The 26,852-nt window shown below is 43.5% G+C and overlaps 1 protein-coding gene and 1 pseudogene across 2 annotated transcripts in view; one reads left to right on the top strand and one right to left on the bottom strand.

Annotated features, from left to right (window-relative positions):
• The window catches only part of LOC146204683 (transcription factor A, mitochondrial-like), a 51,222-nt gene extending 28,640 nt beyond the window's left edge, over positions 1-22,582 (top strand). The window contains exons 6-8 of one of the 2 annotated variants that reach the window (XM_084589392.1): positions 7,252-7,326; positions 18,696-18,752; positions 21,843-22,582. In XM_084589392.1, the coding sequence (XP_084445518.1) occupies positions 7,252-7,326; positions 18,696-18,752; positions 21,843-22,013 (303 nt within the window). In that variant the 3' untranslated portion in view covers positions 22,014-22,582. The remainder of the gene's footprint in view (positions 1-7,251; positions 7,327-18,695; positions 18,753-21,842) is intronic. The other variant, XM_084589393.1, reaches the window with a different exon arrangement.
• Positions 16,792-18,356, bottom strand: LOC146204684 (uncharacterized; annotated as a pseudogene).
• Positions 22,583-26,852: the final 4,270 nt, after the last annotated feature.

Raw genomic sequence — 26,852 nt, 5'->3', positions numbered from 1 at the left:
AGCGTTGTTCGAGTGAACGAGGGCCGTGCCACGCTTTGGACTGTCAACCATACCAATGAACCTGCCGTATTGCCGCGTGGTTTGAAACTCGCCGACTTTGAAGAACGCCTTTCTATGCATATCGCCGCGTTCAGTGACGGCGTTGCTCGTTCAACTAGACGTCCAGATCATGCTGATTCCCAGTTTCAGTCCATGATAAATCAATCCCTACCCACCAACGATCGCCGAATATTGATGGAGGTTCTTATGAAACATGCGGACGTGTTCGACTTTGCTCGAGATCAGCCACCACCGATTCCGCCTTCCCGCACCCATCACATGATCGACACTGGATCTGCACACCCGATTAGACAGACACCATACCGTGTTTCACCTTCAGAACGTAAGATAATTGACAAACAGGTCCGTGATATGATGCAAAGAGGAATCATTCAGGAATCATCTAGCCCATGGGCCGCCCCTGTGATTCTCGTGAAAAAGAAAGATGGCACCTGGCGATTTTGTGTCGACTATCGCCGCCTCAATACTGTCACCAAGAAGGATGTTTACCCGCTCCCGCGTGTTGATGATGCCATTGACTGCCTCCATTCAGCTTCCTACTTTTCATCTGTTGATTTACGGTCCGGATATTGGCAGATACCGATGCATCCGAAAGACAAGGAGAAGACGGCATTCGTGACTCCCGATGGGTTGTATGAATTTAACGTGATGCCTTTCGGCCTATGCAACGCTCCGGCTACCTTTGAAAGATTTATGGACACTCTTTTGCGTGGACTGAAGTGGCAAATTTGCATGTGTTACCTAGATGACGTAGTGATCTTCGGGAGGACCTTCGCCGAGCATAACAGCCGTTTAGCTGTGGTCCTTAACTGCATGGAGGAAGCGGGTCTTGTGCTGAACTCTAAGAAGTGCCGCTTCGGTGAACGACAGATCGTTGTGCTTGGGCATTTGGTTGACAAAGACGGTGTTAGGCCTGACCCACAGAAGATTGAAGCCGTCAGTTGTGTCAAAGAGCCCAAGTCTGTGAAAGAACTCAGGAGCTTCCTAGGACTTTGCTCTTACTTTCGACGCTTCATCCCTAAGTTTGCTGAAGTAGCCTACCCCCTCACATGCCTCTTGCAGAAGGATATTCCTTTCAAATGGACTCCTGAATGTGATTCTGCGTTTCGCCAGCTCAAGTTTCTTCTTACCTCGCGGCCCATACTGCGTCATTTCAGCCCGACAGCTCCCACTGAACTCCACACTGACGCAAGTGGCATCGGCGTGGGTGCTGTGCTCATACAACGGCATGATGGAAACCAACACGTTGTCGCTTACGCAAGTCGCATCCTTAGCAAGTCTGAACGCAACTATACCGTGACGGAGCAAGAGTGCCTTGCCGTCGTTTTTGGCGTACAGCGGTTTCGCTCGTACCTTTATGGACGTTCATTTACAGTCATCACCGATCATCATTCGCTTTGCTGGCTGGTGAATCTACGCGACCCCTGCGGTCGGCTGGCCCGCTGGGCATTACGCCTTCAGGAGTTCAACTTTACAGTGTCTTACAAAAGTGGCCGCCAACACGCTGATGCTGACTGCCTCTCGCGGCTGCCTCTCGCAACTACCCTCTGTGATGACAACTTTGACGACTATCTTGCCGCCGTTTCCGTACAATTTCCGGATCTTGCCACTTTCCAGTGAGAACAACGAAAAGATCAAGACTTGGTATCACTTTTTGAAAAAGTTCATGATCCGGCATCTGCGAACCCTTTCTGCATTCGCGATGGTTTGCTGTATCGAAAAAATTACTCGTCTGGCGGTGCACGCTTTCTGCTAGTCGTTCCGGCTAGCCTCCACTCCTCTGTTCTACACTCTATGCACGATGACGTTACAGCTGGGCACTTGGGGTTTGCCAGGACTCTTACGCGCATTAAGGAACGTTTCTACTGGCCAAATATGCGTCGAACGACTCAGCGTTACGTGAACTCCTGCGTGCAGTGCCAGCGGTTCAAGCTTCCCACCACTTCTCCGCCGGGCCATTTACATCCAGTGACACCACCAACCACACCATATGAGCAAGTGGGTGTTGACCTCATAGGCCCGTTTCCCCGCTCGTCCAAAGGCAATCGCTGGGTCATCGTGTGCGTTGATCATCTCACGCGTTACTGTGAAACTGCCGCCATCCCTTCCGCCACAACCGCTGACATCTCGTTCTTTCTTCTTCACGCTGTCGTCCTCCGTCATGGGCCTCCTCGTGTCATTATCAGTGACCGAGGGCGCCAGTTTACGGCAGATGTTGTGGAACAGCTTCTGCGCTATTGTACTTGCCAGTTGCGTCACTCTACGCCGTACCATCCCCAGACAAATGGCCTCGTCGAACGTACAAACCGGACACTGACGAACATGCTTGCGATGTATGTTGACTCGCGGCACAAGAACTGGGATGACGTGCTTCCTTTCATTACTTACGCCTATAACACCTCGAAGCATGAGACAACTTCCTATAGTCCATTTTTCCTCCTCTACGCCCGTCCGCCTCGACGTTCTCTTGACACCATTTTGCCGTTCTCGCTCGACACTGAGCCGTTTGTTTCGAGCACCCTCTGCCGCGCTGAAGAGGCTTGTCGGGTCGCCCGATTACGCACTCTGGCCTCGCAGGACCGCTCTAAGCAGCGCTACGATCGTCGGCATCAGGATGTCTCCTATCTTCCCGGCGACTTAGTGTGGCTCTGGACACCTCTCCGCAAGCGTGGTTTGTCCCAAAAGCTGTTGTCGCACTACACAGGCCCATTTATTGTGCTCAAACGCATCAATGACTTGAACTACGTCGTGTCTCGCCAATGTTCCCAAGGTCGCCCCTCTCGGAAAACACAGGTAGTTCATGTCGCAAGAATGAAGCGCTGCCACTCTCGCTCGGGACTCTGAATTACAGCCCAGGGGCTTCGTCTGCGAAGGGGGAAATGTCAGGCTTGTGAACAGAAGAGAACAAAGTGCAAAAAGAGGCTCTCCGGGATAGAAGTGGAAGAAGAGGAAGCTCACCATCTGTTGGCTAGCACATCAGGCTAAGGTGCAGAACCATTCTGCAAATAAACCTTAACAATATATACATCTCTCATCTAAACAGATTCCCTCAGTGTTTTAACCTCCCTATCCACTTGGAAATTACACTGTATTGGGTGCTAGGCCACCATTGTATACCAGCCAACGAGGCAGCGGATAGGCTTGCTATGTCAGCTGCCCTTTGAAATAACAGAGATATTGATTGGACACCATATCACGACCTCAATCCACACAATAAAAACATGATTCAACAACAGTGGCAAGAAGAATGGGACACAGCAAGTGAAAACAAGCAAACTACACTACACTACAGAAAAACGACAGATTCAAAGAGGTAGCCCTCTGCAGGTTGAGAATAGGTCACACATAAACAACACATTCATATCTTTTTAACAAACTCTCCTGCACCACATTTTTTTAGATGTGGCGACCAGCTTACAGTGATCCATGTTTTAATTGAATGTTCGAGGCTTGAACAGCAAAGAAGACGTCATTTTTCTTAGTTACACAAGAGCCAAATACCCACACATCCATCCATATTTCTCGGTGACAGTCCAATGTTCTTCTTAGAAAGAGTTCTTAAATTTTTATCAAAAGTAGGTTTTTTGCGTGGGATCTCTTACCGACATGGGCTTCAGTCCATTTCTTTTTCTTAAGATGGATAAGCTTTTTCTCTAATGCAACATGAGGCGCCTTGCTTTCGGAAGAAGTGTTGCCGAGACAGGTTTAGCCTTTCAATATCTTCAAGTCTCCTTTTAATTTATTGTGCAGACCCCTATGCACCGCAAATCAATTTTTATGCCTCTATACACCACTGTTTTTAGAGATTGTGCACTGCCAATAAACTTTTAGGCCCTATTCACCACTGTTTTTATCACGTAATTCAACGTCACACTGAGCATGTTATTTTGACATGAGCTGACCTTTTACCTTGTGTTTGGTGCTCTTTGGCCCTTGCACCATTAAAACCAATACATCATCATCATCATATTTCTTCCGGCCACAGTTCGGATGCTTAAGGTATTAGCAACATTCTTTTCCTTCTTTTGATTGTTTCTTTCCTTTTCTTCAATAAACCACCGCTACCATCACCAAATCTGTCCTTACAAGAGCGCGTCTGAGTGCTTCAACATGAGTGAGCGGCATTGTTTGCAACTGATAGCTAGTTGAAGGCATGGTGGTGATGTCGCAACACAGTGTTTCGAAACTTTTGCAAATCCCATGCTGAGGGTTTTGGACGGCCTCCCGGTGTATTTGTTCTGTTAAAAAGAAAACCAGAGTTTGCCCACCTACACAGCAAAGCTTACGAAGCGTCAGTGGTAACAGACAGATCTTGAGGCTGCATGCACTGTGCATGAGCCCATCTGGCACAGCTTCTGCAGGGAATGGTGCGCACCATACAGTGTGCCTTGCCACATACCTAATCATTCCCTGCCCATGGAGAAGTTTGCAACGATGACATGATCCAGTTGCATACAAACCAAAAACAAAATTTATCTCGAACATCCAGTGATTTGACTCTTATAATGTGAAAAAGCTATTTGCCAGTGCTTTATGCTTCCTTGGCCTTTTAAAGAGAGCAGATGGCTGAAGTTCACTGTTGACAAGGTTTCATGCACTATTATGATCAGACGAGCTGCAGAGACCACCGCGTCGGGTCTTAAGAATGGCGACAACAATCTTGACTGGGAGTAGGTGCCATTGACCCCTCCCTAGCCAGAGCAGGGGGATTGTCTGGCTATGAGTGCCCAAAATCGGTGCCGGTGAGACGCCCTTGCACCTGACACCAGCCGGCCGAAGGGAACAGCAGTTCGCCACCCGGCGGTAATTACCAGGGGTTCCGCCAACAAGTCGACGACCGGACAAAAGGGAGGAAATGACAATTTCCGCTCCCTTCAAGTGTCGTGCACCACTACGGAGAGCGGGCATGCATTCTTCCCTTTCTTTCCATAGTGGGCCACGGGGACAGCTTTCGGCTAAGTTGCCTCTTTGAATGCCGCCCAGCGACGTCAGGACTGATGAGGCAGCCCAGGTGTAAACACGCACGGCGACAACCCGCTGACATCATCTACGCCCTCTAGACGACCACCTCCTCACCCTCAAGCCAGGACCAGTCAGAGGGGCGTGTCAATGAGTGCGACAGAGTTGGTGTGCGTGTGTGAGAGTGCGGGAGAGTGAGGTGACAGAGACACTCCCTCATAATCTGGCCTGCCTTTCATCTGGGGAAAATAGGGAACCAACCCTATAAAAACTGGCGACAAGTGTGTGTCGTGCGGAGCGACTCCGAAAAACAACACGCTGCTCGGCTGTTTCGTCCAAGAAACCCGAAACCCAAGCCTCGGCACAGTCGAAGCGCCGAACCCCCGTCTTTCTGGGAAGCGCGACGCCGTTTTGTGGGCCTCTCGAGCTCAAGCCCCCTCTTCTTGCATCCCTGAATTGAAGCCGCTGAACTGATGCTCTCGCGCGCAACATGTTCGCGAGTGAGTCTCTCTCGGCCGGCATGGCTCCGACCAGAATCACTTGACAGCTTCTCCGGCTCTCATTGGCCCTCTGCCGCTGCCTTCTCCCGGCGATGGCGTGCTGTCGGCATATTTTTTTCTGTTCTGCCAGATCCCAACGATTTGGCAAAATCATCTTCTCTGACGGCAAAAAAACACTCCGTTGCCGTCGACGCTGACGGATTGCCCGGAAAAACACTCCATGCGGGCCACGCTTTTGTCGATACCTCGAGCCGCGCTCGCTGCTCTTTCTTTCTCTGTGTTCCTTCCCATCCTCTTCTCCCACTTATCGTCTCAACGCGCACAACCAGGGAGGGGGCTGGGGGAGAGGTGCCGCGCCACGCTTCGGCACCGGGTGCGAGTGACTCTAGCGATGCCACTGTCTTATTTGATTGTTTGAATTAATCAAATTGTGTATGTTGAAAATTATTTGAATTGAATATGTCCTGAACTTCATGAACACTCCTCAAATATGTGGCTTGAGGTTCAAATAAGGGCAGACATAGTACTTTTCTTCGGTGACAGATCTAAAAACAGGGTTCAGACCAACGCCGTGTACAGTCCTGCAGCAATCAGTATGCACGGGATGGAGGGTTTAATGCCACTTGGTGGTTCATTTGTGTGGCAGCGCTCACAGCGCTCATACTTGGACTTAAGTCTTAAGACTGAACGATGCAGCAAGGATAAGGCTAGTTGAGCAAACCTTGCTTGATGCCTGATCTCGAAGGTCTTGGCTCAGACATAGCTGTTGCCTGTCTCATGTCCTGAGCTGTAGCTCTAGTTTATTCTCTCTTGTCGTCAGTGAGGAAAGGTCATTTTTCTACATGTGTAACTTGGCAGTCATAGAGTTAACACACTGAATTCGTGTTGTGCCTGCTTAATGGATATTAGTGATGTGTGTTTTAATACTAAGAAATGGTCCCGAATTTGCAGGTTTTGCCTCGTGGCTGTTATATTCTACCATCATACTTAGTTTTCTAAATGAAAAGTCCTTACGAAAAGCAGCCACCAACAAGGCTGGCTTCTGAGCCATATCATGGAGCCCCTATGGCCCCTGTAAAGAGCAGAAGGGGTCAAAAGATGAGGACAAGGGCTCTCCTTGCCTTACACAAATTTGGAGCTTAATTGATGCCATAAGTGCTATTTTTGGCGAAGACAGTACCTAGCCATCCTTGGTCAATGCCTCCTGCTGTTTTTTCATAGCAGGCATATATTGGGTGTTTTGTATAGTCATGCCTAAATGACGTCCTGTAGACACACTTTTATTATTGTAATCCTTTCAAGCCTGACTACTTTTATGTCCAGAATATATGCTTATCAAGTACCATTACTTTTAAACTTGGAACGGATTGTTGAGTCCGTGGGTCAGTGCATTTGTTATGCACTTGGGATATGTAATCTTGGTGCTGAGGCCAACTATGCATGCACTGAATTAATCACCTTGATGTGAGAAAAAAAGGAAAAGAAAGGAGCATTTTGTATCTTATAGGTAGTTATGAGACAGTTTAACTGCAAAGCAAGGTGATAGCATGTGCACTTCACAATTTCAAGCTCTGTTTTTCTCAATTTTTAATATGCATTGTCGCTATGGGACACTGTGTGAGTTGGCAGTGACGTTGCTGTTCAGAATTTTTCATGGAGTAAGCTGTTGAAAAGATCTTTTTGTATACAAAGAAATCTTAGAGTATCTACCATTGCTCCATTTTTCCTCCAGAGTGCAGCTGGCAGCATTGTATCTTCGTGGTTCCTAGGGAAGCTGCATAGTAAAAGTGAGGTACCATCCCCTCAGGTAGGCGTCCATTCTACTTAAAATTAAGGCCATTTCAAACAGCTAGGCTTCCATGGCAACATGTCATTTCACAATTTTGTCAACAATTAGTTAAAGGTGTTTTTTTCTACTAAAATAGATGTGGTTCGATGGATTTTATTGTTAATGAGCTGCTTGACAGCTGCCTAGTATCTTAAAATAAAAGACTTTCTAAATGGACTGTTTTGCTTCAAGTGAAAAGTAAGAGTAGTTGGTTAAAATGTCTTATTTAAGTCGAACCTTGCTATAACGAACACGGATATGGCGAATTATCGGATAAAATGAACTAAAATCAAAGTTTGGTTGGTCTATGGCTTATTTTTATGGGAGTTCTCTCTGTATAATAAAACAAAAGTTTAAAAATTTGTCGCTAGATCGATTATAACGAAGCAGTTCTTTTGCATTAAAACGGCAAAAAATGCATAAAGAAGCCGAAAAAAACATCAAGAACCAAAATTTTTCAATCAGTTGAATCAGTCGCTGCTGAAGTGTGTTTAAATCTCTTGGGTGTTTGCGTTCGGCGTCATTTAGCAGCAGTAACAAAAACTAGCATCAACGGCCTATGGTCTCCGAGATCACACATCCGCGCGCGATGATCTCGGAGGTCATGAATGGCCATGGCCGGACTCGAGCATCGCTGCCGCTGCTGATCGAGTCTGACCATGCAACAGCTGACAGGCATGTGACTGGCATGTCATCACCATTGCCTCAACATGGCTGGAGCCCCTGCCATGCCTCTGCCACTGCGATGACCCGTGCGCACTCGCTACATTCCCCGAAACCATAGACTCCAATTTGCGCGGAGGCAACATTCCTTCTTAGTATTCATTTTTGCATCTAACCCGGAACGAAAAGCAAGATTTTATGTTTACGCCAAGCTTTTAATTGAAAAATTGTGCGTTTTCAAACCTTTGTGTTGTCCATATTAGTGCGCATTTTGTTTCGTTTCATTAGCAAACATTTACAGGAATTTGGATGCACACTTTTATAACGAATATCAGATATAACGAACAAATGTTTGCGACTTGTACTACTTCATTATAATGAGGTTCGACTGTATTTATAATAGTTCAGTTCATCGACTGAATGGTGGCGGAGAATGTGGTGACCAATTAGTTTTTCTGGTCCTTGTGACACACAGAGGCTTGCATATCTGACCCTACGATCCATTAAAGAGAAAGGCTTTCTCTAAAGTCCTGGTTCGTTCACACCTAAACCTCATGCTGAAATGGTGGTTTGTATTCTTATCATCAATGTGCTGTTGAGCAGTTGCTTAAGTATTTCACTTCGTTCTTGACCTTTTGGTGCCCATTTCACATAGGAATCGCATAGTAGAACCTTGTTGATATGCTCCAGTTGCATACGATTTTTCTGTTCATACATTCAAAATCGTAGGCAGTAAAAATCTGGCAAACACTAGTTTTGCCAGTTGATATGCTTTCAAGATAATGTGACTTCTCGGCTTCTGGAGCGAAGCATCTCAGAACTGTGTTTACATACAAGTGGGTCAGGTTTGAGAATTGCAGCGTGAAGAGCAAGAAAGTGGCAACAATTAGACACTGCTATGGCTTTTCCATGGTGCATTAGTGTAAGGGGGCGAAGCACCTTGAAACAATGATGAAGCAATCCCAGCTTGCCATTGCCTTATACCAGGGTACGCTAGAGAGAGGGATTCAGTGTCGGAACACTCCCGGAAATTTTCTGAGCATTGCATTTCCTTCCGTCGTTCTTTCGATTTTCTTTATTCATTTATATATTTTACCCATTTATTTGTTTATTTTTTCTGATCAGTGGCGTATAGCACCCCCGCGAAAAAACAAATTTCTCGCTACACCAATGCTGTACACATACTGGATGTCTCGCTAAATCTCTTCCACACTAAGGACAACGCAAGTGCAGACTGAATTCTGCAAGGACTGAAACAAAGGCTCTTTGTATCTTATGCTGGAAAATACTAATCTACATTTAAAAAGTGAAAGTTTCAATAAATGCCTCCATACCTTATTCAGCAGTTATATTTTTCAAAATCATGCATTTCACATTATTGTTTTAGTGGATAATGCACTTTTTTCGCATTTCTTTTAAACATGTCAGCGAGGTTTTACTTTAGCCTGTTTCACAGTGCTCATTTTGCTGCAGTCTTCTTGGTGTCAGCATTTGTCTGAGCTTGAAATAATCAAAGCCAACATTTTCTCCGAACTCAATACCTCTAGTAAAGTAAGCCAAGCTAGCTGATTAGTGTAAGAGTTACTTTCGCAGTCTTCTTCAACCACTAAGTGTTGCTGATTTGAATTTTTTTTTTCTGGGGCTGCACCTCGTAGTTATCCATACTTCTATATGTGCCTAGTGGTAGTAATGCAAAATTGATTGTTTTGCATATGTTTCGTAAGTAAAGTAGACTGCAAAGCTCAGCCCTGAATGCAAGATTATGGTGTGATATGTGAAGGAAATGACGTCCTTGACTAATTTACTCTGCAGATGTGCCATTGCGTTTTTCATATACTGTTGTGGTCGTAAATTTATGCAGGTACTGAGGAAGTAAAATCACCATCAAAAACTTCCGTGGTTCAGCAGAGCACTCTGTAATAAGATGATTGCTTCAGTGATCACATTGGACCATCATTCACTGCACCTTTTTTGTTGAGACTCCATCCTGGTGGCTTTTTTTTTTTTTTTTGTTTGTTTGTTTGCTGTAGTCGTTATAAAAATTCTAAAGATCTATGGCCTGCTAGGTGCTGCCATTTCTAAGTCTCTTGCGTTTCAAATTGCAAGTAATGCATATTCTTTTTTTCTTTCTGCTAAACTGAGCTTTTGTCAGAAATCCAGGCCTCTGTGACTATGCATCCTCTTCAGTTCAAAAGATCCATTAGTGACTATAGTATTGTGCCAAAAGTGTACTAGGTACTCTCTACCACTTTCTGGATTGAGAAATGTTGCACCTGCGTGTATGCATACTACTTTGTACTGAATCTTTTAAAGGGGCCTTGCAACAAAAACTGAGCCCATATATTTTGATATTGACTAAATAAACAAAATAGGCTACAAGTTCAGTCAGTCAGTGCTTGCGTGTACCCCATTTGGGTAAAGTGTATGATGTGGAAGCAGAAGAGTGGTAAGCGTGAGGAAGAGGTTGAAAGGAAAACTAGTGCATACGGCCGATGGTCAACCACCTTCACTGATTTGATGTCTGAATATGGTCGTGGGGTATGCCTTTCTGGCCTCACCAGATCTGGAGCGCATGCTGCCAGTTGAGTCAGGTCTGTGCCTTTGCCGTTGCTGCCATATGGAGGCAGCGCACAGACAGCAGACATGTTGTAGATCGTGCACACAATGCGCTGCGGTATTTTTGCCACCACCTCCTTGTTGAGAATCTAAGAGGTGAGCGGCGACCTGCCATGAGATGCCACGAATGCCTCAATCGCGATCATTATTGTCACGTTCGTAAAGCAGCCGGTCCCCAGAAAGTGTCCCGGCTAGGAACATACAGTCATGCTGAATAGCTTAGAAGGTGGCTTCATAGGGTCTGCTTTGAAGAAACAGACATCCACAAGTGACTTTTTAAAGTGATGTGCGCCACTTTTGTCAAACATTGCATTTTTTTCGGTGGGAGCTGAATTTGGGCAAGTCTACATACTACAAATTTCGGATAGAATAAACAGACTTCATGCGACCATCAAGTTCGTTCTAAGTGAGCTCGACTGTTTTTTGTAACAGCCTTGCATTTAAAAATATAAACTAAAGCATGAGGTGCATTTAATTGTCGTGAGGAAAGAATGTTAAAAAATTAGCTGGGGTTTAGCTTTAGTTAAACCCTTGTAGGTTGCGTAAGCAAAGCCGACGTAGCTTCTCTTTCTGTTCTTTCTTTTTCTTTTTCTTCTCCTTCTTTCTCTTCTTCTTTTTCTTCTGCTTCTGCGGCATGACGTGGCTACCAACTGGGTTAACTGACGGCTTGAAGAGGGGCCTCATCTGCGGTCACTTTAAAGGTCAAACGTGGCTACCAGCCGAGTTTACGCGACGGGCTGAAACTTGACGCAGTACTGCTTACGCAATAAAAACAGAACAGCATTGTTCTTGCTCTTCACCTACACACATAGTTTGAAAATATAAATTCACATTTAAAGTTGCTAGTGCTTGGTAAAATTTGAGCAAAACAAAAAAAAAAGGCAGAAGGGTGCAAGTTTATCATTTAAAAACTCGAACAACAGCATTGCAAGATTTGCCACCTTATTTTCTGCACAAGCAGCATTACATTACTTGTACTGCTATATGTTAAAAATTGAAAATTGCTCTTCTAGCCACTTCTAGCATTGTCGTTTTCCCGTTGTACAGAGGTCTTCATTGTCGATAACATTTATTTTAAATTCTCTGCAAGGTGCACTTCAACCATTTACTGCTCTGCTTTCACGGTGGCCATTTTCAGACGTCAGACAGCAACTTTTTCCTTCATTTGTTTGCCCCTTTCTTCCCTCAAGAAACGAGACTCCTTTGCTCACACAAGGTTGCCACCGAGGGTGAACAGGCACAAGTTTATCATGAAATTTGGAAGTGAATATAGTTCTGTTTAGGCTGACCCCAGGAGTCCTCTGTAACACTGCCATGTAGGATCAGTTGAGGTGCCCCTCTGGGTGTTGGAAATTACCAATACATTATATTCTTCTTTGGCACACAGGAGCTGGAAGTAACAACAGCTTTGATTTGGCATTGTGCCAGCAAGCTACTCTTTTACCTGTCCATGCCAGATACAGCGACTAGGTATTGGTTTCATCATTGCGAGAATAATAAGATGTAAATCCGATAGAATTAATGTTGATGTATAGTGCAGCCTTGATTTTCTTTGTGGTATTTCTTGCTTTCTGCCTGTGCTACCTTTGAATTTCATGTGCATGTGCAAATCATGTGAAAATCATGTGCTCCTGTTGTAGCACTGTTAGCATAATGGAAAAACTTTATGGTGGTCATAATGTAGTGGTTGTAGTCATGCAAATGTCACTGTCCATTCACACAATAAATTCCTGCAAACAGGCAATTTTCAGTGGTGTATGCAATTAGGCTGTTTTAATTTGCTCTGCTCAGCAGAGAAAGAGAAATGGGAACTGGAAGCTTGTGGAGATCAAATTGAGGGAAAAACTTTGTTTAATTGCAAAGTTTTCACTCACACCAATTTCTGCGGCTCCTTTTTAACCTGAATCCACTCAACATTAAGATTTCACTTGACGCAATGACCAGCATTGTTTTTGAAGGTGCTTTAGGGCATCTGCAATGGTTTCTCTTAAAAATGCATTACCCATATGCAATGTTATCTTGAATTTTCACTGTCGTTTCAGCAGCATTACAAATCTTATCTCCATTAACCTTCTATAAAACCATATATCAATGTTGTCATCTGTCACATTGTTGGTTGTATCTTATAATGGACTGAGTACATGTAGCACTTGGCGGACATGTTTGCTTTTATACTGTTGCTTGTACTTATTGAGCTGTCAGCATTTTTTATTGATCACACTGATAGGCCTTCACTAGAAAGTTCTCAACACTATACTAAGTCACATACTGATCCATGCTAACAGTTCACTGCATTAAACTCTCTGAGAGTTGTTATGCATTACATTATTAATTTATACAGCGCGAACACGAAGACAAAGGACAAGATAAAAGAAAACCACAGTACAAACGCTTATCTTGTCCTTTGTCTTCGTGTTGTTTAAATTAATGATGAATAAGTACCAACTCGCCCAACAAAGTATCTTGGTATGCATTACATACTGTGTCATTTCAGACTGAAAATTGTAGCAGTGTACAGGAAAAGTACTTAGCCAGTTCTTCCACTATACTCGCTCTATTCGCAACTTTCACGTACAGTGCCGCCGCCACGCGGCCGCTTTCGGTACCGCCCTTGGGGGGATACTAGGAGAACGGCTCGTGCTTCTCCAGCTTGGTCTCCCGCAGAACTTTTTGCGTGGAGCTCGATCGAGCAGCGTTTTTAGTGTGTAGCGTTTGTAGTGTGTAACTGCTTTTTGAGTTAGCTTTGGCTCGCAGCCATTACAATAGGTTAATAATATAACTTCTATTTCGGTGTGTGGTGCACGCAGTACGATGTGAAAGCATAAAAGCAGTCGACTCTTCTATACACCGATGTGTTCTGACTGTGCGGTCAAAGGCGGGATAAACTTGCGCATGTTACCTCCAGGTTATATGCCCCGGAAGGAGAGGATAATTAAGGTAATTAATATCTCGGTAAGATCAAGGCGGTTACTATACTGTGAAAAGCATCGTGATAAATCCTGCTCGACGAAGACAGTACGAGCGGCGTAGCTGTCTTATTTGTGATGTTATACATGGGTCTCGTTTTTCCTTGCCGCTCTAAACTCTGAGCCGAACCAAGTTTGCAAAAAAAAATAAAAAAATACTGCGACTAAAGCTATGACGGTTTTCAGTGCACATTTCTGATGTTTGACAAACGTAAGTTGTAAGCCATACGTGATGGTAACATTTTTTACTGCCAACCAATTCATGGCCCGCAAATGTTTGAGAAATTAAGAACGTTTGTTTCCTACCCAGCTGAGTGAATGCAGTGTTTTCAATCAGCAGCTGTCAGATGAACGTTACATTAGGAGCTTGTATGTAACGTTGCGGAGCATACACTCGCAGTCCATATGCGACTTGTTCTCGAAGCCGGAACTCTAACTGTCTTGCTTGTCAAGTAACTGTTACCAAAAAAATGTTTGTGTCAGCACTGGGTCATCACTTGCGAAAGTCAATCCCTATCAGATGCGCTGCACAAAAAAAAAAACAGGTTGGTTAAAGCGATCACAGCAGCCCATCATTATTACCTTGTAGTGATGTTCTCTTGTGCTCTAACTAGGTATAGTAGGTACTTCGATGCGATGGCGTATTTTTGAAGTGAAGAAAAAAATTAGGCCACATAGAATGCGGGGTTGGCCGCTCGGCATGCCTATGCTATGCACGTGAATGCACAGCGCAACATCTTGAAATGCTGCAGTTCGTGAGTGCCTGTGATCCCTGGATAAAAGTTGAAACTTTTATCTATATTCATGTTTATTCTGTCTGCGTCGAACGTTTCTCCGTGGCATTAGAGTCTCCTGGGAACCTGTCGTGCTTGCCACAAAACAGTCAACAGCAGGATGTTTCACATGCCCTTTGTATCGCACCCCTGCAACGCATGCTGAAAGGGCTTGTACGCTGACTGACAATACCGTGCATACCTTCGCACCACAGAAAACTCGTGCGAGTATTTCAATGCAGCTTCAGAAAACGTAGCCCAGCACAACGGACTTGAAGCGTGACAGCCGGATCCCTTCAAGGGCAGCCATAGTGGATTTTCAGTGGCGCCGCCTATAGCCCGTGAAAGTTGCGAATAGGGACCGGGCGCTCGTTGTATGGCGCCACCGTCGCCTCGGCGGAACAGTGCCACTTGCAGCAAAGCACTCGCCAGCAAAGTGCTGAGGTAGCTGAGTGGCGCAGCCGCTTCTGTTCAACGAGGCATACTCGAGCGTGTCTCTGCCCGTCGTTCTGTGGTGTGGCTAAATCACACAGTTTTTTTTCTTTTTCTTTTCTCCCCCCCCCCCCCCCCCCCCTCCTCCCGATCATGAAATCTTGAAAAAGAGAAGTGTCATTTTCGGCAGGGCATGCGTGCTTTGCCCGGCGCATGATGTTTCTGTCATATACTCATAAATACCACGCACACTCGATTTCATTGTGCGTGAGGAATGCCTTTGTTAGGTGCTTATGAAGACGGCTTCGGCAACACGCTGCGCAGTGCAGGCAACCTGTGCCTGCACTGCACGTTCATCTTATTTTCATCTTATTTTTGTTCTTGTCGAAACCTGCCAGAAAATCAAATACCGCTGGCCCGTGAAGCGATGACACCGTAGTAGTGGTAGTTGTAATTGTCTGCAGTTCATGAAAAATTAAAAAGGTGCTGCTATATCTGTCTCTTTTGCAATAGACTGAATCGACTTAAAAGCCTTCAACAAGTTCATGAGCTGACAGTACAGCCAAGAACATGACACATTTGCCCAGAGTTCGTTTCAGCAGACATATTCACACAACAAGCCCAACTTTGTCTCTCAAAGGACATATTCATGCACAACATCACCTAAACTTAGAAGTACTGGAGCAATTTTCATAGAAACCAACGACAGACTGTGCACTCAAATGCACCAGCTTCAGCCGGCGCATCCCTGTAACGAGCAAAGCGCTGAGAGGCAGTGCCACCCATCCAGCTGTATGGTCGCTATAGACTGTCAGAAACAGCAAACCTTAAATAAGGTCGATATGCTTATGCGTCGGTATTTTATCAAGGTTTAGTAGAAAGGCAGCTTAAATGGAATATATAGAAATTGAATAGGTAAACATATAAGATGTATAGAATAGAATAGAAAGGCATATACTATATTGAGTGTCTGTTGTGAGTTGTAGTAGTCTTATTCCCACATTTTGAAGTGGCTAACAATGGTTTGTCACTCTGTTATGTGACTTGCTGGCAGGACAGGTTGCTATCTTCAAAGCTGACTGCTCAGCTAAAGGAAGATAGTGTGATTAGAGGAGTGTGAACATATGGTCGCAGCAATAAGAGTCAGGATCTCTATGCTGCTCAGTCACCCTGCATGCTGGTTACTGTGTGTCAATGGCTGTCGTGAGCCATACATTACCAACATGGTAACAAAGCCCTGTGCAGTCATAAAGTCATAATCAGTGCTATGAAATCTCATTTACGTCTAAGTTAGCAGCCTGCAGCCTTTCTTTTATTGCAGCAACTGTCTGTGTTACTACAGATGGTTGTTTAATGTCATCAAATTATCACCAAGCAGTCTGCACAGGCCTGCTAATACAGTGAAGCAAACAAAAAAAAATTTAAGAAGATGCTTTTGCACCGTTTCTCTTTGATATTTTTAACACATCAGCTTAGTTCATGGTACCTTTACACATGTTAAGCCTTAGTTTTCAGTTAATACACCGTTCCAAATACAAGCAATATTAGAACCCAACGTTACTATATCCTTTCCAGTTCTCAAACTCCCTCCGTGGCGGCCGCCGATGCGTGGCCCCTTTGCGTTTCCGCTCACCAGATGGCGCGGCGGCCACGGTTAGCCCGACGCCCCGAGCAGCGCAACGCGAAACGCTTACGGCTTGCCTGGCAAATCACGTAGTTTGCCTTAACATTGTGACATGCATTACGTTGTGCATATTTTTGCTACTCATTAGGGCTCTATTTAGACATTGGGGAGAGGCTATAATTGAGCGGAATGAACTCAAGAAAGCATGAGCGCGAAGCTGCCTGGAACAAACTTTCACTGCGGCTGTTTGCGTGCAGTAATTGCTGAAAACAAGAAATAAGCAAAGGAAACAGCTTCTCTGAGTGGTGTAAGCGCACTTATTGTGAGGCACAAAGAACCCACAAACATACTTCACTTAGTCAACACCCCTTTACAACAGATGAGCTTTCTTACTCGTGATGGCGATCTTTTACACATGCATGGTTTCTAGGCGGTGGTTCACATCCCTCGCATAAAAGTGAATGCGCATTAAGATAAAAAAAAAATACAAGAGTTGGCACGTGAACGTGTACTTGTGCTGATCGCAACCCAGCCATGACTACAGTCATCCAGGACCTTCCGAAATAGGTCGCCACAGAGACCTTCTTCATCATGTGAAAGCAAAAATGACTCATTTGCAACTCTTATAAAGTGCAGCATCTTCCTGCTGGGTTGCCTCAGGCTTCCTTCTTTGAAGCGCCGATATGTGGTGAAATATGCATCGGTACATACTACTGGAGCTTCTGAACTTATGTCCTGCTGCCAAAACTGGCAATCTGCACGCTTGCCAACTTTATATACTACATATCGAGTTAAGCAGTATACAACACTGTCCTCTACAGAACCTCTGTAGTAGTAGTGTTCATCACTCGTTTGTTCAGGGAGGAACAATTGGAAACTAAGTAATTTCTAACAACCTAGCCTCAATTTCACTTTGCAATTACAAAGCCCGCTGAAAAGGCATATCGCTCGAACAGAGCTAGCTTAAGCAAGCTCTGTTCGAGCGATATGCCTTTCCAGCGGTCTTCAATATTTCTTCCACACCTACATGGTACAGCACTTAATTCCTCTTGAACACTTTCACGCAGTGCTGTTTTTATAGGTGTGTACAAGCTCAGCAGGCGAAATTTCTGCGATATATTCACGACAGTAGGATGGGATTCATCACCTCAAGTGAACGTGCCAGGCCAAAATGCTGCTGAAAACGAAAACAAGCATTATATAGTAAACGTGCGCATCTGTAACTTTAAAGGCAAACTGAAACAAAGCCATTCTGTTACCCTAACGGGCCGTGGTTAAGCTTGACGGTCAATATGTAAATTGCGCCCTTGTCGAATAGGTAACTGATAATGTCTAGCGGCGATGACAATCTGACGCGTATGGACTCCGTTGTCATTTGCGAGGCAAACAGCTTCGTGCCCTTTTCGACTGCGTTTTTCTCAGTCGTGTTCGAAAGGTTTCGAAAGGTACTTCGGACAGTTTGGGAAGAGGCTAGGTATGGCATCGTCTTTCAGTGTGCATTTGTCACGTGGTATCGTCACCAAATTCCCACAGATTTTGTGCTCAAACACTTTCAAAATATCCTCGTCGCAGAAACGGAGGTCGAAAATTGAACACGAGATCGAAAGCTTTTTGTCCTGCCTTGGTATTGCGTGCCATAGCTGCAGGCGTTCAGCGTTGTGGTGCGGCCTGAAAAAATTTCTCTTCACTCTAACAGATTGCACAGAACCGTAGCCGCTTTTACAACCCGGCACAAAACAGCGTGGCATGATTCACTGTCACACGCTGCACGACAACCGCGCATACAAAAGCAAACGTTTCCAGACGTGTATGCTGCCGCAGGACAAGCCCAGCACCCACCACAACGTGCTGTTCGCTGCACCTAGTAGCACGTTTGTGCCAAAAACAGTGTTGTGCCGCTATTTGCCGGGCCACGGCCCGCCTGGAGGCACGCATGCACGCTTTTTTCAAAGCGCGCGCCGTTGCATTCAGTCCGGCCGTGTCCGGTCAAACTGCGTCGCGCGCGGCCCCGCGTGGAGCGCAACGAAGAAGCGTCAGGCGGCACCCCGGAGTTTGAGAACTGGAAAAGTATCTAGTGACATTGATTAGAACCATGCTGTATGCGTACGGTAAGCTCACTGGTTGTGTTTCTGGCAATACCTTAACAGTGATAAAAAAATGTTGTGTAAAGAGCATTATGAGGCAGTTTTATAAGACCAATATAAAATATTGCAAATGCTGTACTACTAGCAGTACCTTACATCGAAACCTCTATCTTTTTTGTCTGAACTTCAGGAAGTTATGGCACAAGTCGGTGCTATGTGGAAGCAGCTGCCTGAAGAGAAGAAAGAGGTCAGACATTTTGAAAAGTTTCTTTTGCGTGTAAATGATGATTCTTTCACGTGCATTGTGCTCTTAGCTGTTTACTATTGCCCTCAAAAGGCCTGCTACTTAGATTTAGTGTGCAGCTGACACCGCTCTTCTTCGCTGTCTTAGACTGCTGCAACTTAATGTGACCTTGGATGGGCTTAGTGCCCATTTAAGTGTTTCAAGTTTAAACATAATTTGCTGCATCTGAAAGTGGAAGTTTCTGCAAACAACTGAATTTCGATGTACTAGTACTTCTGTTTTGCTAAGGTGTGCTGAAAACTACAAATTTTTACCCTGTAAAAAACCAGCATAGTAGAGCTATGTCTGCAGTTAAGTACTCTCAAAATGTAAAGAAAATGCATTAATTACTCTAATAAATGTATTGATACCTAATGTAGTACTTTTTAAACAATGTTCAAGGAATTTATATTCGAATTCTGGAGTCATTCATACAATTTTTCTCTCTCAGAGTTGTGTCCAGACCATTGTATATTTGTAGCTGTCTTCCCAGATATTCATCCATTCAAATGAGGATGGAGGCCAAGGCTGAAACTTTGTCTGAGAAAGGCTGTGCAGAATTACACTGTGTCAGAATGTGGAATGCGTTGGAAAGTTGAGGATGGATGCCTGTTGAATAATAATAGGTTGATTCGAAGCCTAATGTACCAGCCATTGCTCTCGACCATCTTCGATTTGTTAACCAAACAACAAAAAAAAACATTAAAAACTTAATCCAATCTGCGTAATCTAAGCCTAAAATATTTTTGCCAAAAAAAATATTTATTCATGAAGTGAGCACAGTTTGAAAATCTAGAAAAGATGTGAAGCCAGGCATGCTCAATATAATTTTAAAAAATACAAAATTTCAGAAAACACTTCACAAACTTTTTAATGACATGTGCACAGATTCTGACTTTTGATATGATTGAAAGAAAATGTACCGGATTTGTCTTCTGATTTTTTAGTGTTAACTTGCTCTCGAGAGCTTGGAAATAACCGAACTGCTTCCCTAGACAGCTCTTACCTATAGCTTCTGTTACAGGTGATCAAACTATTTGCATGAAAGTAAAAGAACATACTAAAATTGCAAAAAAGCGCGCCTGAGCCATAAACACCCATTAAGTTCGCTCTGATGTGTTCCAAGTACAAGTACAGACAATCGCGGGTTTAGTAGAGTAGTTTAATGCCTTTCTTTCTGAAATTTTTCAGGTAATTTTTGCTTAAGGCAGGGAAATAATTTTTGAAATTGAGCTGTCACACCGCAAGTTGCGTCGTCTCTTAATGCCTCTAGGGAACCAATTAAACATAGAAGGTAATAGGCATCTAAAGATTTGCATCTTTAGATGCCTATGGCTATTTTCAAATTCCCAAGAGCAAGTTAACATTTAAAAAAAAAGGAATTGGAAAAAATTGTATATTTTCACGTTTTCTTTCAGTGTTCAAAAATGTTTGTGCCATACAAAACTGCAGAAAGTGTGCAAATGCTGTTGAAAAATATGTGGTGTGTTTCCTAAAGATTTAAACTCTTTATTAATTATTGGACGTTGCCTGGTTTCTCACCTTTTCAAAATGTTCACTTTGTGCTTAGATTAAGGAAAAATATCTTTTTTGGCGACAATACTTCAGGCCTTCATTATGCACAGTAAGTTCTCAAGAATTTTTTTTGCACAAATCAGAAATGGTCGAGTCCAGCTGTTGGGGAGTTTGCGTGGAATGGCCCAATAATAATTTTACTGCTACATCAGCAGTGTAAAGTTTTCTTATCTCAGCTTCAATATTATAGGACCTGAAACATTGTTTCCCTAAACACCCAAAGGCATTAAATAAACAACAGGGGTGGCTGGAGCTACTGTAGCCGGTGTCATAGTTTTGTTTTTGGCTTGGAGTTGTGGCAAAACTGCTACATAAGGGCTAAGTGGGCTGCTTGTCTTGTTTGGGGCAGCATTCTACAGCCAGCGCATTGCATTCAGGCAGTTACAATTCTGCATAGCATTCAATAAGCTCCTTTGTCATATAAACAATAAGTCAAAATGTCACGTTAGACCTTCTGAGCAAACACAGTTATGTTGCTCGAATAATTGCGTCCAAACTATTAGTCTACAAATAAAGTTGTTTGTATCACTGCTGCTAGATTTTCCATCACTTACTGAATGCCTGGTGCTACTTTCACGTCTAGTAAATTGTGATGATGATGGGTGAAAGTGAAATTTGTTTTCACTATTTGTTCTCTTTCGTAGCAGCGGTTTTTCAGAAAGTGGTCATTTTCCATTTAAACTATGAGTAATCACATTCAAAATTATTTGGAAACGTTTTATTCAATTTGCAACCCACTTTTATTGCTCATATTCACTTTTCAACCAAAAACTGTAAGACAGTGTCATAGCCGAGTGAAACCAACTGAGTAGTTATGAGAGTCTCAGGGCCTACCTAATCTGCACTACTTTTTTTTTTTATATATATAAATATGTTTGGGAGGGATAAACTGTCAAGTCAGAAGTTGTAGACCAATCTTGATTTAAAGGTTTGCACCAAGGTATCATTTATGCAGCTTTGTTTTCTGGTCTTAAAAGAAAGCCTGCGAAATATAAAAGGTACCACATCACAGTTGCTGGGACATACCTCTTGCCCACTGCATGTGGGAAGTCCCATCACTGACACTGTTATGGAGAAAAGCAGTTTCTGTTCTTTGAGACATATCTTGGGGAATGCTGAACTAGCAATGCTGTCACATGGTAGTCATTTGCTTTATGGGCTTTCTTTTGAGATCAGTAAGTAAAGCTACATAAATGACACCTTGCTACAGACGTATCAGATGACTGTTGTTTTTTTTTAAGTAGCCCAAAACTTCCACATTTATAGTTTATTTCTGGGACCAATAATAAAATGTTAGCTAATTACTTATTTGTAATTAAGTTTCCAGAATGATAAAAATACTGCTGACTAGGTCATGCGACTCTCAACAGCACTTAGTTGGTTTCATAAAACTTTGGCTACTTTTATCTGGTACACTAAAAGCCTGCACATTTCAGGCCCACTGATATGTGACGTTCACAACTCGGTCTTATCTTTCAGCCATATTTGCGCCAGGCTGACGAGGACAAGCTTCGATATGAACAAGAGATGAAAGCCTGGTCTCAGCGTTTGGAAAAGGAAGGTCAAAGTGATGTGCTGAATGATCTCAAACAGGGCATTCGTGAAATTCGTAAGAGTAAGCAGGGTTCTGCCCGTAAAAGCATCACTTAAAGCAGCAATGTAAAAGCATATATCACAGTGTTCTGTTTTTTCTTATTTTGCTTTCTCAGTCCAGTTTGTTTCGATCAAGATTAGAACTTTTTAGAATACCTGCTACTGCCATATGTCAAAGCATGAAGGAGGGAAGGGGAGTGAATGGTTAGCACATGGCAGCAGTGAGAGTATTGGTGGTGCATGATACAGCAGTGTACAAGTGTGTTTTTATGTGTACTATTTGTTCAGCCTGAAAGGATGCTCATGTGCTTTCCAGTTATTGCAGAAATCATGAATGATGCTTAGGCTTCCACTGGACACTCATACAGCACTGACACTGAAGAAATTGTTTGTTCTTGGTTGACATACGTGCTGTGATTGCAGTAACATCTTTGAATTGCCATTCTACATACTTGCACAGTTCCAGTTTAAACAAATTTACAAACTTTCCTGTTTGAATACATTCTGAGGTTTTTACTTTTTTTTTATATATGTAATGTGCACAGTTGCCAAAGACAGTGCACTGTGCAGGGTAGAGATTTCATGCTTTAAAAAGCTAGTTGCAATAAAAAAGCATCACACTCCTCCTCCTGTGTCTTGTGTTGGCATATCATTCAGGCTCATGAATGTTTGCAAGCATGAAATGCACATTTGATCAGGTAAGGCTGCTTCACTCATCATTGTTTTCACAGCCACCATGCACCAGTGGTCATTTTCCGATTTGCAGTGCTGTTTTCAAGTAACATCAGTGGTGGCAGTTGCATTTATCTGCTGTAGGGGACGAAAGTATTTGCAAGACGGACAAAAAGCAATTTGAGCGCATAGGTGCCGTGTTTGTCAGCATCGCAATATTGCTGTATCACACGAGAGTCAACATTTCAGCTTCATAAATGAAGTCTTGAACCACTAACCATAGGCGTGCGCAGGGTTCTGCATTAGGGGGAGCGAAGTTTCACTGCAGTGCCCCCTCCCCCCCCCCCCTCCCCCTCCAAGGCCCCTACAGCCAAAACACAGCGTGAAGATGAGAAATGGTTATAACACATTTATTTTAATGTGATGGAATAGCAACACATACATATAAAATAATCTGCGCTTAATAAACAAAACAAGCTTTGCCGTGAATGCAGAATTGAAAGTTACTCAACGACGCGCTTCTCTCGACAGTTCCTTAATTAAATCCCCGGCAACTTTGAGCGCAACAGCACGAGTCCCCGTCCGCCAGTATAGTAAAAAAATTACATGGTCATAACCCTGCACTTTTAAAAACGATGGCACAGGTCCGACTTAGTGAAGGTATGGGGGCGAACTTGACGCCCCCCTTAGAGGATTAGGGGGGCGGCCGCCTCCCTTGCCTTCTCTCTGCGCACGCCTATGCCACTGATTTATAACAAGAGTTATCAATTTTAAGTTGCAGTTGCTGCATCCTGTAGATTTTGCCCTCCTGAACTTGACAGATGACAAAAAAAGGCAGTTTTCGACTTGAAGACACAGTATTCAGCATTGAGTAGAAGTTTGCTCTTATCTTTTCTATGCTTGTGCTTTTTTTTCTTTCCTTTCTGATTATACCATGCAGGTATAATCGCTGCTGAGCTACAGACCTCTGTATACATTTAAACGTTCATTGCGTGCACTTTTGACTCCACCGTGCTGCTTTTTCTGTCTTAGGAGGGTACTGCATTTTCATATAATAAGCACACAATGTACATTTGACACAACTACCTGCATCTTTGAGTTTTCGTTATTTGCTCTAATCACTCTGCATTATGGCAGAGTAGCTTTATAAAAAAAAAAAAAATAGAAAGCAGAATATTATGCACTGGAATTCACTTCTAGCGAGACATGACATAAATACCAGAAATAGGATGCAAGAAAAAAAAATTGGTTTGGCAATTCATATCAGGAGAGAAATGATAGAAACAAAATTAAAATCGGCAGCTGTCTTTCAGTGCAGTGCTTTTATTTTTTTTTTAGCCGGATGACTTGCTGCTTAATGTGGATCCTCATGTGGGGACTCAATATCAAAATGTTTGCGGGAAGCTTTGTCGGATGACTACCTATTTTCAGAAAAAGCAGAGAAGGTATTAGGTTACCTGTCTCAAGAAAGGCTCGCAGGATGGTTACCAAATGTGTATCGTTTTGCGGTGGTAAATATAGGTCATTTATTTGTTATGCCTTCCCTGGCAGAATGTGCATGTCATTGTGTTTGAATTATTCAGCATGGCACCTTGGAGTGATGCGATGCCACCACGTGCTAACGAACCTGCGTGGCATGGTTTTACGCTGTGCCAGTAAAAGCTCATCAGCTAAATGCAGCTGCAAGGCTCCATGTGTAAAAGTTGATGTTTTTGCTACCTTGGTTACTACCTTGATTGTAGACTGGCTTTTTCTTTTCTTTTTTTATGCTGGTGGTGATGGCTTTGCACTTACATCAGCAAGCACTTTTGCTGGCACACCTAATTCCTTGCCTTTGATGGCAGCACAAAGAAATACAGGAAACTGCAACCAATGCATAGCAAGGGTATAAGTTAGACGCCAATTTCAGTCTATCAAAGGTGTGACTACCATTTTAGTACTGGGCATAACTTTTTAAAAGAGGGTGCCATTTCAGATTACAGTTTCATTTTACAATGCATATATGTCAGAGACTGCAGAGAGAAGAAAATGCACTTTGTGTTTTGTTTTCGCTGCTCTTCCATATTCTTGCACTGCTTTGGAAAGGCTCACTAAGCTAGCTGCCGACAGCCACAGTGCTGTTTAAGAACTTTCCATGCACGCTGTTGAACAAGACTCTGTTCTACGACTTTGTTACTATTGTGCGAGTAATGCTGCAAGGCATGTGCCAGATGTTGTAGACAGTTTCCGTCCATGTTCGTGACTCCTGCGATATATCAATGATTGAAGCGTGCCTTTCAGCCTGCAAATATTGGTGAGAAATATGCATGCAAGCTTTTCACTGGAAGCTGGTAGGTTAAATACATCATAATGCAGTGACCAGAACAGTTGGAACATACCTGCGCCAAACGATGACTGACATCCTGTAATCGACTTGCCACCCGGTCACTTATCACATGAAATGCACTGACTGACACAGTCACTCTCAATGGACAAGAGTGGCAGTGACTTTAATTGGAGCTATGTTGACATTGTGACCTTGAGCAGGTCCTTCTGTTGCTCTGCCTCATGGCAGACGATACTCATGTAGCATGTAAACGAGAGAGCAATGCAGACTACAGGTGACCTCAGTAAAAAAAATGGCTACTAATGTAGAACATATGAGTGACCAGCAGGCTGCATTCAAGTTTTTCAAGTAGCCCATGTTTGTATGCTATTATATAACACACTATAAATGCGCACAAGCAGTAGAATCCAAAGGATGATTGTTAATGTCAATTTATTTATTTATTTTCAGAAATACTGCCAGCCTTCACAGAAGGCCTTAGGCAGGAGTGGGATTACATGCATTGTTAAAGAACAAAACGCACAGCAGAAAAGAAAAACCAGCTTAATAAGAGGAAACCTAAGAAATAAAAACTCATCCCGGTGTCGACTTGCCATCAAAAAATGGATTAAAATACTCGCACATCAACACGCTGTTTGTACAGTGAAATTGACTACCAGAAAAAAAAAAGATAATAAGCAGGTTGCCTATTTCCATGTCATGGAATGTGCACAGCACGAGAACCACAGACTGAACACCATACAGGTGGTTTAATTAAAGCCTAATCTTGCAATTGCCACCAAAGCAAGAGGATGATGTAATCCCAACATACCTGCAGTCATGTACCCCACAAATGAAGTGCACCCATTTTTTAAGCAGTAATGCACTGCACAGTATTGTACAGAAGCCATTAGGGTTATTTTCAATTGTATACTGTACAGAAAAGCACTGGATGTTTGCCAACAGAGGGCTATTTGCAACTAAAGTATGGACGATGTAATCTGTGTATTGCAAGGTTAGGGCCTTAGTAATCTTTTTATTACAGATGTATATACAAGTGGCCTCACACAGTGATGTAACTGGCACCAGTATCTCCAATCTCCTTGTGCTGCTGGGATGCCTTTTTTTCCCCCGTCATTCACGCATTTTTTTGCACGCATGTAGAATAAGCACGCATTACATTTGTAGGAATGAATAAATGCAACTGTATAAATGAATTAGGGGCTTGGCAGCAAGAGCATTTAGAAGCTGCTATCTCGTGTATTTCTTGGTGAAAAATTCTGGCAAGTGGCCCAACGGCAAAAGCTTCGAATTTCCTTTCCTCAAAACTCAGGGCACATATTCAAGTAGCATTAGCTGCTGCTTGATGCAGCACCATCATGAACCGGGATGAGCGGACATCATGCCATAAGCTCTCCAATTACACCACCAATCACCCAGAGTTAGTCTTGGTCAAAAGGCCTGAGGCTGAAAGATTTTCGTGTCGGCCACAAAATGAAGCCATTACAGCTCTATTGAAGACTAAAGGACCGTAAAATGCTATGCAACAGTTCCTTGCTTTGGTAAGAAATTTCCTAGCAATTTAAATTCCATGTAGACTTCATTAATGGCATGACGGCTCTGTTTTCTGGCTAAGATGAAAATCTTTTGGCTTCAGGGCTTTTGGCCAAGACTGTACCTTAGACAACCTGTTACACAGTGAGTCGCACATGTATATTGTCATTGCCATGATGCCCGGTTTTCCGAGAAGCAGAGCCGTTTTAAGAGTTGGTCAGACACGCCTTTTCAAAGAGTGGGACAGCAAGAAATGATACATGCAGGGTCGTCCACTCTTTGTTAAAATGCCACTGCAAGCTGCTGGCGCTCCGTGGAACGCTTCTGGCGGTTGCTAAATTATTGCGTCGGAGCAGTGAGAGCTG

This window comes from Amblyomma maculatum, chromosome 1, assembly GCF_055883805.1.
Source record: "Amblyomma maculatum isolate TAMU_Amacu chromosome 1, ASM5588380v1, whole genome shotgun sequence".
In the NCBI taxonomy this organism is placed as follows: domain Eukaryota; kingdom Metazoa; phylum Arthropoda; class Arachnida; order Ixodida; family Ixodidae; genus Amblyomma; species Amblyomma maculatum.
Note: the sequence above shows the minus strand (reverse complement) of the source record. Positions and strands in the feature narration are given on the sequence as shown.